Raw genomic sequence first — 14,741 nt, 5'->3', positions numbered from 1 at the left:
GTCCCCACCCTTTTGGCCCCTCGGGGGGTCAGAGTCACCATTTATGCAAAATGTGTTCCCCTTTCCCCCAAGGATGTTTCTGACCAAATTGGGTTCAAATCCATTCATAACTTTATGACTAGTAGCGATTTAAAGGAATTACCTCTATTTCCCCTATTGGGCCCCGCCCCTTTGGTCCCTTTGAGGTCAGAGCCACCATTTATGCAAAATCTGTTCCCCTTCCCCCAAGGATGTTTCTGACCAAATTGGGTTCAAATCCATTCATAACTTTATGACAAGTAGCGATTTAAAGGAATTACCTCTATTTCCCCTATTGGGCCCCGCCCTTTTGGCCCCTTTGGGGTCAGAGTCACCATTTATGCAAAATCTGTTCCCCTTCCCCCAAGGATGTCTCTGACCAAATTGGGTTAAAATCCATTCATAACTTAATGACTAGTAGAGATTTAAAGGAATTACCTCTATTTCCCCTTTTGGGCCCCGCCCCTTTGGCCCTTCGGGGGTCAGAGTCACCATTTATGCAAAATCTGTTCCCCTTCTGCCAAAGATGTTTCTGACCAAATTAGGTTCAAATCCATTCATAACTTTATGACTAGTAGCGATTTAAAGGAATTACCTCTATTTCCCCTATTGGGCCCCGCCCCTTTGGCCCCTTTGGGGTCAGAGCCACCATTTATGCAAAATCTGTTCCCCTTCCCCCAAGGAGGTTTCTGACCAAATTGGATTAAAATCCATTCATAACTTTATAACTAGTAGCGATTTAAATGAATTAACTCTATTTCCCCTATTGGGCCCCGCCCCTTTGGCCCCTTTAGGGTTAGAGTCACCATTTATGCAAAATCTGTTTCCATTCCCCCAAGGATGTCTCTGACCAAATTGGGTTCAAGTCCATTCATAACTTTATGACAAGTAGCGATTTAAAGGAATTACATCTATTTCCCCTATTGGGCCCCGCCCCTTTGGCCCCTCGGGGGTCAGAGTCACCATTTATGCAAAATCTGTTTCCCTTCCCCAAAGGATGTTTCTGACCAAGTTGGGTTCAAATCCATTCATAACTTTATGACTAGTAGCGATTTAAAGGAATTACCTCTATTTCCCCTATTGGGGCCCCATCCCTTTGGCCCCTCAGGGGTCAGAGCCACCATTTATGCAAAATCTGTTCCCCTTCCCCCAAGGATGTCTCTGACCAAGTTGGGTTCAAATCCATTCATAACTTTATGACTAGTAACGATTTAAAAGAATGACCTCTATTTCCCCTATTGGGCCCCGCCCCTTTGGCCCCTCGGAGGTCAGAGTCACCATTTATGCAAAATCTGTTCCCCTTCTGCCAAGGATGTTTCTGGCCAAATTTGGTCAAAATCCAATAAGAACTTCTTGACTAGTAGCGATTTGAAGTAAATGTTGACGGACGACGGACGACGGACGGACGGACGGACGACGGACGGACGACGGACGCTGCGCCATGACATAAGCTCACCGGACCTTCGGTCCAGGTGAGCTAATAAAAAAGGTGGTTTTTTTTTTTTTTTTGTAATGAGCATTGCCAGCAGTCAAAATATAAGTCATAATAACTGTCTTAATTCATATGACATACTCATGCAAATGACAAGTCTTCTGAAGTTTTTCAAATCCTGAAGGACCTGTATAAGTTAGTACACCATGCAGATGTGTATGTCCCTGCCAAAATCATTTTGGACTCAATACATGTATGAGGGTCAAAGGTTGCACTGACCTACTTCTGTAACAAGACATACCCATCTTAATGTACAGTACATGTACCTATACACAAATCTAAAAGACCTTAGATGACCTATAGTAAAGGATAAAAGCAATCACACACTGTAAGGCCCACCAATCTCCTCCCAAACCCATTTATCTCCTTTTCAACATTTGATAGAACAAAAGAATTGTTCTCTCTGAAGCTTAAAATCAGTACTCTACTCTGTCTCCATCATATAGGTATTTATATCGGTGTCATATCAAATTTTCATCCCTGGTGAAATTCTTACCCAGGTGAATATTTAATGCATTAAATATGCATCCCCCCTATAAAATACTATAGTATATCTGTCACCAGGAGGTTTGCCTTTGCCTCTACAATGTACTGTCTAAAATGTTCCTTGATCTGACACGAAAGTATCTCAAATACATTGTTTATACTCTAATTTGTGGAGAATAAAAAACAAAACAAGACAAGCATGTGTTTGGTGTTAATATAATTTTTATATATAGTAAAGAGACATATTAATAGATAAACGAATGTATAAAAATAGGACATCTTTGGTATAATGTATTATCCTGCATTAATGAATATCGTGATACCTGGACTACAATCAGCAGATGACTTAAAGGCCTGAGTGACCACAGCCACATGAAAAATGAAAATTTCATACATGTATATACATATATATATCGCCCTGATAGTTCAGAAATATCAAATACAGGGACTCTCCTACAGAACAATCTACATTCCTCTCTTTGAGAACAAAATCTATTAAACACAATGATTGTGAATAAAAACTTTCTTTGAAAGCTTTCTCAATCATATAGATACATGTATCATTAATCTACATATCACTACTGATTTTGGTTTGTCTAATGTACGAAACACCTATGAGTTATGTCCCTTAGTTAAAGATCTAGAGAAATTGTCAATTACAGGCATAATATAAGTTATCAACAATATATACACACTGTACATGAAATAAATACATTTCTTTAAAATAAGTTTAAAATTTACAAATTGCATCCTTACATCATACTTAAATACACTTAATGTATGTACATGTACCAGGCAGTGGTAATAGTAAATCTGTGGTCCCAGACTCTGTGGGAAGCCGAAGGGCTAACACATGAAAAATTGACATAAATTGTAGCTAATAGCAATTAAAAGTTCTTAAGGAGCAATTAAAAGAAATCTTTAAAACTATCAGATCAAAGAAAGTACAGTATCTCCTGATATAAATTATATAGTCAATCTGTGGTCCCAGTTTTCATTTGACTCTTTGGGAAGGGCTGACACATGAAAAATTGACAAATTGTAGCATTATTGAATTATTGAAATTAAAAAGTTTTTAATGAGCAATTAAAAGAAATCTTCAAAACTATTAGATCAAAGAAAGCACAATATCACCTGATATTAATAATATAGTAAATCTTTGGTCCCAGGTTTCGATTGATTAAAATTGACATAAATTATAGCTTAATTATTGCAATAAAAAGTTTTTAAGGAGCGATCAAAAGAAATCTTAAGAATTATTAGAGGAAGGAAATAACATTATGTCTCCTGATATAGATTAATAATAAATGTGTGTCAACACAATTTTAAGAAAAAAAGGGTAAGACATTTAATAAGTTGTCATTATATCAGTACAACTTCACAACGGGCTATGGGGGCTATCAAAAACTCTTACTTGTTAATAGCAGTATGATAAGTAAATAAGGTTTAAAAAAGTTTTATTCATTCACCTGATATATTGTAATGATATATGTAATGTAATGAAAATCAATTTCAATCAAGACAGTTATTTTGAAATGTATCAGATCTGCTGTAGAAAACAAACAAAAAAAGAATTATTTTTAAAAAGTATTTAAACTGGAACACATTGCATAATTTTCCTTGACACCAACAGTTTTGTTAACTTATTTTCCAGAAATACAAAATAAGTGTCAGGTTTTCATAGAATCTGCACTATGGTAACAGATTTCTAAAAACTTTTGATCAAATCTTCCAGGTCGGATCGGAGATCTGACTTGCGACTGTCATTAGTACTACTGGTTCTGTTGCTGTCACAGTGTCCATTACTCACACGCATATTCACAGGTTTGTCATCATTGTCTGAAATACCTAGGTCACCTGTGTGATCAGTGACTTCATCAGTTTCAACACCATTCTCCTCCCCAGGTGATGGGGCTCCATTAAAAATTAACCGGTCCCCTGAGCTACAATCAGTCTTTTTGTCCATCTCTGTGGTATCACCTAACATTACAATCCTCTACAGGACAGTCCGAGCCATTTTGAAGTCTGTTGGAATTTTCATATGCTGCTTCTGGAGTTCTAGATTCTCTGATGTCTGTACCCTCACAATTTGTAATCTCGGGGGAATCCACATTATTTACCTCAGGTTGTGCATCAGTATCATTTTGGGGATTGGATGATCGATTTCTTTTGATGTCCAATGTTTCCGTGATAAATGGAATACTGTTATTAGATCTGGACTGACCCTGATCCTTATCATCCCCATCATATTCCATTTCACTAGCACATGCCTCTTCACTGGCGGTGTTGGAAAAATCTTGTTCCCTTTGATCCAGCACAGGACTTTGCTGAAGGCCATTTTGTACATCAACACAATTAGTATGTTTTGTGAGGTGGTGTTCCTGGTTCTCTGCCTTTTCATTGTCTTTTGTGAAGCTAACATTTTCCACGGCCAATGAATTATCATCAGATTCTGGACACAATTCTTCCTGTTTTACAAGATGTTCTTTACTCTTTGCTGCAGCCAAAGTCTGTGGAATTTGTAGATCAACACTGCCGATTCCAGAATCCGATGTCATTGTGCTTCCCTTACCTTCCCCTGGTATAGAATTACTGTTCTGTAGGTCAATGTGATGATCGTTTGTTTTCACATGACTATCAACAATCACTTCTAAAGGTGTTTGCTCGAATGTCTCAGAATTATCTCCCTTGCCTGTGTCATCGCCTCCTTCTACCCGGTACAAATCATGGTAACTAAGGGGAGCATTATTGTCTTGCTTTGTTGAACTGTTTGACAATACATAAAAAGATATTAAACATGGAAACTTCAAATATTTATGGTTTATTCTATTTTTTAATTTTACCGAGAATCGTTTGATTAACTTTCCATGTATTCTACTTCACCTTTTATAAAGATATCAATCATTTACAGTGGATATGTTTAGATTTTATCCTTTCAAATTCGATCTTTAAAGCTTTACTCACGAGCTTTAAACAAATAAAAAAGATTTGTAAACATTTATTTTCTCATCATTGCTAATGGGTTATACTTATAATGATTCAACAAAAATGAAATTTTGAAGATGTGATTCATTAAAAGGTTTAGATTAGTCATGCTGTCAACATGCTGACATGCTGTCAACATGCCTACCAACCACAACTCTCTGGCCTGCATGCTAAAGACACACTATGATGTGTAATTTATCGTTATAGAGTCTATATATAGATTTCCCCAATCTTCATATTACAGCCAGTATACACAAAACATTTTTCTTATCTTTTTGGATTTTTTTTTTGTTTCAGACTCTGTCATGTTTACTGATAGCTTCTCTACACATATTCAGATTTTAACACTATAGATCACTCAAGATTCTTTTTTTGTTACTTTTATTTGAATCACGCCATTTTAAAAAGCTTTTTCTTTCAATGGAATTTGAAGTCTCACATAAAAAGCAGTAAGATAAACTTATTTCTTGGTGAGATAAGATAGGGAAGTTCCCTTTAGTTGAATACCACAGGAATCTATGTGTCATACACCAACATCACTCAGCCTGATTATCACGTTGATATTTCTAAGACACTGGTTAACTGCTGAGGTTACCTGACCCTCTAGGTGTACCTGATACTGTTATAGGAGAAACATACCGTATCAATGAGGAAGAAGAAACTTCAAATATTGTGTATATTGTAAGTGAGATGTGATAAAACCTGTATGTGCATTGGAATTTGTAGTATGTAAACAGGATATCCTAATTTAACATCAGATCTATACACATTCTTATGATAGTTAAAAAACCCATTACTCAAACATGAATTCTGATGTAAAAACATAAAATCATTAAATACTGATTAAACTGAAATAACAATATTTTTTAATTACAAATGTACTTCATGATCCCTAAAGACTGAGCTAATAGTACACTGATATCTGACTTAATCTTTAAGCATGGAATGTTTAAATATCATATTGTTATATTGAAAAGAAGTCCTTCAAACTATTTTAATCATATGTTTCACCGTTCATTTATTAAAAGTGAAATACAATATACATGGTACACCTAGAGTGTAATATCAAACTGAACATACTTTTCAGCTCTATAGTCTTTACAGTATAGGTACAAAGCATACAGTATTGTTAGAATGCAGTGAGTATCTAGACAGAATATAAAGGCTATTTGGCCACACCAAATTAATTTCTATATATGTATATATATACTGATAGTTCTTAAGTATTGTTAGAAGGATACCTTAATGAGTATAAAATAATGTAAATTCTTATTTCTAAATATAGAATTGTTCATATCTTGATTATTGCAAAATGATGGGATTTTTAGTTTAATTTTATTGATTTGCTATCTATTTTTTTTTACGGGAATTAAGAAATTGGGTATGTGTGTGGTATTTTTATGTTTCGTTTATCAAACTTTATAAACAGCAGTTATATGTACAGCTGTATGTTGATCTCTTATATCAATTTCAGGTCATCAGGGAAACAAAAACATTTCATATTTGTAAAATGACACAGATTGATATTCATTTTTTTTTTATTACAGAGGTTTATTTCATTCAGATAGTAAAGAATGGTTATGAGATTAATCATTTTTATAAACATATGTTATGGATTTCATTAATTTAAGGTGGGGGATGTCTTAAGAACTATGGATTAATTTGGTGTGGCATGATAACATGTTATGCAGCATGTTTTGTCTAATTAATTAGTCAGGCTTTAAATGCATAAAGTGGCAAACTATTTCAGAAATAGGTTCAGTTATACCACTGATAACCTTTACGGCCAGTATCCGCTGTCTCACTCCTTAACACATGATCCCTCAAAGACGGTTACAGGTAAACTCATCACAAAGGAACCTAATTAATGGTGCCCATCATCGAATGACACTTTTATTGGATCAAATATTGCACTTTTCTCCACTTTGCCTTTACCTCTTTATCAATTAAAAACAAGGGGAACACAAATCATGTGAAATCTGAGAAAGATCCTTCAAGAAATAGTCATAATGAATTTTGCTTGTTACTAGTGATCAAGATGAGTCTACATTTTTTGAAAAAAAAAATTGTTCAAATCTTTCTGGATATAGTGATAACGAACTTCAATTGTCAAAATTTGCAATGTCCCCTGTTATAGCCATTGTATCCTCCTACTAGTCTTTAAGTTCAATTGATGCACATCTAAAGACCAAGGGGAACATGTATGAGATCTGAGAAAGATTCATGAGGAACGGTGATAGCAATTGACCTTCAATAGTCAAATTCAAAATATTCGCTGTTGGCCATTCTGTTTTCTGATCAGTCTTTAACTTCAATAATGTAACTAGAGACAAAGGAAAACCTTCAAATAGAATTTGATAAAGATCCATGAAAAACATTTCCATGGAGAACTTTTCGAGAAATAGCATTAACAATTTTCAACTGTCAAAAAGCTTTATTATTGTTGGTCCGCCATCTTGTTTTCCAATCAGTCTAAAAATTACACATGCACAACTAAAGAGATCAAGGGGAACCTTATCTATCACAGGAGAGATCATTCTGCTACATATATTTCTGATGAAATAGTGATAATAAGGATTGATTATGGACGGATGACAGACAACAGACTGACGGAGGAAGTGATGACAGATCATGGATGAAGCGCTATTTATCCATGAGATCATCATGAGATGATGGACTAAAAACGTATTCCTGCTGATTTTCATTGATAGAAGATAAGTTCACTTTTTTTTTTTAGCAAATTCCACCAGTGGAAACACACCTTGCTGAAGTGTCACTTTTATTTACAGTTTCACAGAACTTTGCTAGCCAAGAGTTTAGTTTGTTTCACATACCGGGTATTCACCCTTGGCAGATTTAGCTTTTGCTCTGCGAGCTTTCAAATCTTTACAATACTGTTTGGGTTTTGACAGTAAGTATGTATAACCAAGGGAAAATTACACTGGTAACCCCTGTTGAAACAATTTTAAAGGCTAGTACATAAGTTTTGTTAACTCCGTGCCACCTCTACTAAGTGAAAGTATTGGAATTAAAACTTTAAAAACAAGGCTAAATCAACCAAGGGTGAAAACAAAAACTAGAAAATATCTATAAGACACAAATGCCCCACTGCTACTCCATCAAAACCTGAAACACAGTCTGGTGAGGATCGCATCAGCAGCTCCTGAGATTCGCTAGTTATATTGCATCAGGACGGGATGGGATGGGACGGGACGGGACGGGACGGGACGGGACGGGAGAGACATGGGCAATACAATATGTCCCCCTCCCCATTTCATGGCAGGAGCATAAAAACAAAATAAGCCCTTGACTAGCAAAGATGAGTATCATCACACCCTGAAATCTATACTGCATTCATTTATGTCAATGACAAGGTAAAACCTAATAACCCTTGGATTTGAAAGTAATTTATCACATTCCAATAAGAACTACATGTCAATAAAATAATCTTGTAAAATGGTAACGAAATCAGCAGGAAGTTTCTTAAGAATCTATGTTTTAAGATGTGCAAGCATTCTTAGAAAAGAAAGAGTATATTTCAAGTTTACAGAGGTACAATGATGCATACTAATTCAGTATACTGTATATACATAATGGTACACCTGTACATATATATATAGTAAAATGCAAAACATGACTATTTATGTACTGTCTAATATATATATAGACATGCTTTCAGAAATTTTGAATAATCAAATGACTAGCTAAATGATAAATAAGATTTACCTCTTTCGAATGACAATTCTTTCAAATACAGTAAACTTAATATCAAAACTAAAAAGCAAAAATAAAAACACAAATATAGTATTTTAATACAAGAAATAACACAGGATTGTGGCAATATAACAATTGATAACAAAGTTATATAAAAATTCTGGTACATTAGTACCAGTGTGGTACATATATGTATACATGTATTTACCTCACCAATGAACTAAATAAAACAAATGTTGAATCAAATTCAATATAAATAATTCAACAAACCCCTAACATTCAAACTAGTATTTGAATATATCGTACCAAAGGAATGCCTTTTGAATAAACGAAGAAAACAAAACTGAATTAATAAAAGCAAAGTGAGCCTCGGGTTCAAATTATCATATACCTGAAGGTCATTCATCAATAAAATGATTCTGCCCAAATGAGATATCATACATATAGCAATGTACCAGCTTTTTTTAAAGTGGCATGGTCAAGTGACCTTCACCTTTAACTCTGACCAATGACCATCAAATTTAATCAGGTTGTGGAAGCAACCAGTATGTCTGATCAAATTTGGGCTTCTGGTCCACCATGCATTTTCAAAACAAACTAGTTTGTGCATGAGTGTGTGTCATAGTTTCCATGACTCATTTACATATAGAGAGTGGAGCACCTCATTAGAGATTCCCAGTAATCAGTGGGTACCGGTGTAGCATGGTATTTTGAATCATGGTGAAATGACCCCGGTGTAGCATGGTATTTTGAATCATGGTGAAATGACCCCCGGGGTAGTTTCCGGTTTTAATAGTAATAACAGAAAATTATGGCATTATAATTAATTCCTACATTATATCACCATTAGGTATACATTCTATCATTCAGCGTATTTTTGTAATTTTGTCATAATTTATATGTTATGAAAACATTGAGAGGCTTTACTTGACTGATGACCACCAAAATCTAATCAAATTAGTGTCAATACAATAACTGCACTTCAGTGACCATAAAAAATACAGGCAACATTGGTCAGCAGTTACCTTCATAGATCTTTCAGTTTAAAACTTCAATATCAATGCATGGAACAGCGATGAAAATGATCATTTTTCTGTCATATTTCTTAACCTCCACCCTATTGGGACTACCTGCAGAACTGGACTTATTGCATGGTCCTACCTCTTTGCACATTCTTACATACAAAATGTAATTCCCATAGATCTAATTAAGTGCTATACTTCATGAAAATGTTGTTAAAATCAAAGGCAATCACAAGTCAATTTTCAGTTATGAGTTACTTCAATACACAGAATTTACTGGAATCTAAACTTAAAATACGCATACTGTGTACCTGTGTAAAATACAGGAACAAGTGATTAAATCAGGTGATTCGTATTAAAGTCATTCCTGGGAAAGGCTTACACAGACCACATCAGTTCATCACAGTACTGTGGACCACTTGAGGTTAATTAGCAAATGCATCACCCCAAAAACATGCATCCTGTCTATATGTGGCCATCAGTTCATCTCTACCAAGAAAGTACAATCAGACAGAAGCACCTACATCTGGGGGCTGTCATTGCCACTGGCAGTGGAGGCATAGTCTAAAGCATGACCCGAGTCAAATGATCTTAAATATTCCTATATATATACAATGTACATATGTACATGGACAGTAATTTAAAATCCAAGCTCTGACCTCATATCTCAACATACTTCCTGATCGAGCCCGTCAAGTAATATTTACCAATCGGACGAAACGTAATATCACATCTACTTGCAAACTAACACGACAATCTCCAAACACAATGAATGCTTCCTTAAAAAGCCACTTAACTCACATGTATTTTAACTTAAAGCTTCCCCCATGATCAATGTATTAACTATCCAATTATATTGAAATATGCTCCATACAGTATGAAACTTGTCAAAACTGGACCATCTAGTCTGGATCCCTTTCTATTCAGGCATTATAGTTGGCTGCCCCTGCATTTTCCCTCTCAATTATAGCAATTAAAATCTGTATAATCTGGAACCTATTTATTCTGAATATATTGTACTGTAGTTCAACACTGTTGAAACAATTGTTTGAGCTTAAAAAATAAACATGATGTGACAATGGTAGATCAGTAGTTGACCGTAATTATATATAATTGACCCTACTGGACCACAGTTGACCGTATACTTGACCCTACTGGACCACAGTTGACCATAATTGACTCTACTGGACCACAGTTGACCATAATTGACACTACTGGACTGCAGTTGGCCATAATTGACACTACTGGACCACAGTTGACCATAATTGACACTACTGGACTGCAGTTGACCATAATTGACACTACTGGACTGCAGTTGACCATAATTGACACTACTGGACTGCAGTTGACCATAATTGACCCTACTGGACTGCAGTTGACCATAATTGACCCTACTGGACTGTAGTTGACCATAATTGACACTACTGGACTGCAGTTGACCATAATTGACACTACTGGACTGCAGTTGACCATAATTGACACTACTGGACTGCAGTTGACCATAATTGACACTACTGGACTGCAGTTGACCATAATTGACACTACTGGACTGCAGTTGACCATAATTGACACTACTGGACTGCAGTTGACTATATAATTGACACTACTGGACCGCAGTTGACCATAATTGACACTACTGGAATGCAGTTGACCATAATTGACACTACTGGACTGCAGTTGACTATAATTGACCATACTGGACTGCAGTTGACCATAATTGACACTACTGGACCGCAGTTGACTATAATTGACCCTACTGGACTGCAGTTAATCCCACTAACATATATCACCGAGATTAGCACTACAGCTAATGCTACTGTTAAATATGAATGAGAACACTATACGAGTTCTACTTCACCCTTATATATAACTTCAACCTACAGTTGACTATGTGAACTGAAATATGTGACTGTAAGATATGACCGAGGCTTTAAGCATCAAGCAAGAAGCATCTTAAGAACCAGTTTTAGGGACTTTGGTTGTAATCTAGACCTGACAGAGCTGACATAGTCTGCCTCATTGAGACAAACAATCAGCTTGTTAGGCTGTGAGACCGTGTCCCCAGAGAGACTTGGCAGATTTTACAACAATATTAGAGAAGCATGCAGTACAGATAGTACACCAGCAGATTTTAATGTTGAAGTGATGAAGCATTAATATAAACTGATAAAACTGAGTGAACTAATTAATACTGGTTTCCAAGTTGTGCTTCAAACTATGTAAACAGAGTACTTTATATATACTCACCTTTTTGAGTTGTGATATATTTTGCAGATGATGAAGATGACAGCGATGAATATAAGAAGGACAGCGATTATAGCCACAGGGATGATCCAATTAAAGGATTTTGACCCACCTGTAACAAAGTTTTAATCCCACAGATAAAAAGTCAGCTTCTCAATGTCAATTTAACCTCTTTCATGATAATGAAATTAATGTTGACAATGAATTATTTCTTGCAAATCAATCTGCCAGCTAGCTAATTAAACTGTACTATCACTTAATGAAATAACAGAGTACAAAATTATAATCAAGATTACCACTCTGTACAGGAGTTTACAGGAATTTACTGTTCATTTTAAATTTAATTTAATCATTATATTAAATCAGTTATAATAAAAATATAAAGAGAAAAAAACAAAACATTTGATAATGAGGATTACTCTTAAAGTTTACTTCATGATATAATAATTTGAAATGGGTACATTTGGCATCAAACTGTTACACAATCAGCATGCAATATGAATATGTTGTATTGTTAATGTCTATGTAAATATATAACCTCTTTCCAATGTTTTAATTAATTAACCACTGACATATATTTATCCTCATGGCTTTTTTACCTCCTTTCTTTCTCCATATATCATTTCACTTTTTATCAAAGATCAATTTTTTTCGGACAAAAGATGGCTTAATTATCTTGAATTAACAGCATATAATGATTAAAGTCAAAATAAATACAAAGTCAGTGCAGGTTAATTGATTATACATGAAATACAATTATATACATCAGTTAATGACGTTGATGTTGATTACAAAAAGTAATTAACATCCTTTAATTTAATTACGTTGTACTCTTATTTATGTGGTTTAACACATGATCCAGATACACTGCTAGGAAGATAAAGCCCTGTGTTAGTATATAATTAGATTTAGTGTTTAGTGATTAACCGTGTTAGCTGCTAAACCTCACTTCCCTTAGACACTAAAGAGGCTGACCTCACCCAACCTGGCATCAGATGGGCCATTGTTTACAAGCATTGTTTACAAGCATTGTTTACAACACTATAGGGTACATTGTTTACTGCAGGATGTGTACACAACATACCAGATATACATTACATGTATATGAATGTTGACATTTCTAAAAGCTTTTAACATGATGAGACAGTAGCTGTTCAACTGAATTGAAATATGAATTCAGAAAAATAAAATACAGCAAATTAGTTTTTAATATCCTCTGCGATGACATGCAACAAATATAGACATTATAACTGCAAGTCACGGTCACAACTAAATCACTGTAAGGACATTTCTAACAAAATGCACATCTACAATAATACATTCTTTTCTAGTATACATATTTAAGACATTTCTTTTTACATCATTGTATGTGTAGACAACAAAAAATCGAGACTATAAATCTTGATCCTGAAAAAAAACAAGAGGCCCATGGGGCCTGTATCGCTCACCTGGTTGAATTAGACCAAATGTCAAAATAATGTTCATATTCAATTTGTTTTATTTGTAAATCTCAAACAATGCTATATATGGTTATAGTGTGGGAATTGGAACTGCTATAAAGATTAATGAAGTCCAGATTATCTAAGGTCTGAAAGTCGATCCTCAAGAATTGTTTTTAGAACATGCATTCATCACTTTATTACCAGTAGCAATTTAAAGGAATTACCTCTATTTCCCCTATTGGGCCCCTTTGGGGTCAGAGTCACCATTTATGCAAAATCTGTTCCCCTTCCTCCAAGGATGTTTCTGATCAAATTGGGTTCAAATCCATTCATAACTTAATAACTAGTAGCGATTTAAAGAAATTACCTCTATTTCCCATATTGGGCCCCTCGGGGGTCAGAGTCACCATTTATGCAAAATCTGTTCCCCTTCCTCCAAGGATGTTTCTGACCAAATTGGGTTCAAATCCATTCATACAGAAAATTGTAACTTAATAACTAGTAGCGATTTAAAGGAATTACCTCTATTTCCCATATTGGGCCCCTTGGGGGTCAGAGTCACCATTTATGCAAAATCTGTTCCCCTTCCTCCAAGGATGTTTCTGACCAAATTGGGTTCAAATCCATTCATACAGAAAATTGTAACTTAATAACTAGTAGCGATTTAAAGGAATTACCTCTATTTCCCATATTGGGCCCCTTGGGGGTCAGAGTCACCATTTATGCAAAATCTGTTCCCCTTCCCCCAAGGATGTTTCAGACCAAATTGGGTTCAAATCCATTCATAACTTAATAACTAGTAGCGATTTAAATGAATTACCTCCATTTCCCATATTGGACCCCGCCCCTTTGGCCCCTCAGGGGTCAGAGTCACTATTTATGCAAAATCTGTTCCCTTTCTGCCAAGGATGTTTCTGGCGAAATTGGGTTCAAATCCATTCATAACTTTATGACTAGTAGCGATTTAAAGGAATTACCTCTATTTCCCCTATTGGGCCCCGCCCCTTTGGCCCCTCATGGGTCAGAGTCACCATTTATGCAAAATCTGTTCCCGTTATGCCAAGGATGTTTCTGGCCAAATTTGGTCAAAATCCAATAAGAACTTTTTGACTAGTAGCGATTTGAAGCAAATGTTGACGGACGACGGACGCTGCGCCATGACATAAGCTCGCCGGACCTTCGGTCCAGGTGAGCTAAAAACCTATAAGTTCAAATGTAAATGAATCACTTGTAACCTTCTACTTTCCAATGTATTCATGCTATTTCCCTGTGTCTACATCCAAATAAACAAGTTTTCCACAACAAACACGTTAATGTTTCTCTCAAAGGTAATTTTTT

General features: G+C 35.4%; 1 protein-coding gene across 13 annotated transcripts in view; it reads right to left on the bottom strand.

The window, feature by feature from the left end:
- The window catches only part of LOC117323675, a 105,578-nt gene that overhangs the window by 8,014 nt on the left and 82,823 nt on the right, over positions 1-14,741 (bottom strand). For 8 of the 13 annotated variants that reach the window (XM_033879040.1, XM_033879039.1, XM_033879036.1 and 5 more), the window contains 3 exons: positions 11,965-12,073; positions 8,708-8,755; positions 2,199-4,762 (listed from right to left, as the gene is read on the bottom strand). In XM_033879040.1, the coding sequence (XP_033734931.1) occupies positions 3,973-4,762; positions 8,708-8,755; positions 11,965-12,073 (947 nt within the window). In that variant the 3' untranslated portion in view covers positions 2,199-3,972. Of the gene's footprint in view, positions 1-2,198; positions 4,763-8,707; positions 8,756-11,964; positions 12,074-14,741 lie in introns of those variants that run through there. The other 5 variants (XM_033879046.1, XM_033879047.1, XM_033879048.1 and 2 more) reach the window with 2 other exon arrangements.

Source organism: Pecten maximus, chromosome 3 (genome assembly GCF_902652985.1).
Source record: "Pecten maximus chromosome 3, xPecMax1.1, whole genome shotgun sequence".
In the NCBI taxonomy this organism is placed as follows: domain Eukaryota; kingdom Metazoa; phylum Mollusca; class Bivalvia; order Pectinida; family Pectinidae; genus Pecten; species Pecten maximus.
This window is presented reverse-complemented; position numbering and strand designations above follow the sequence as displayed.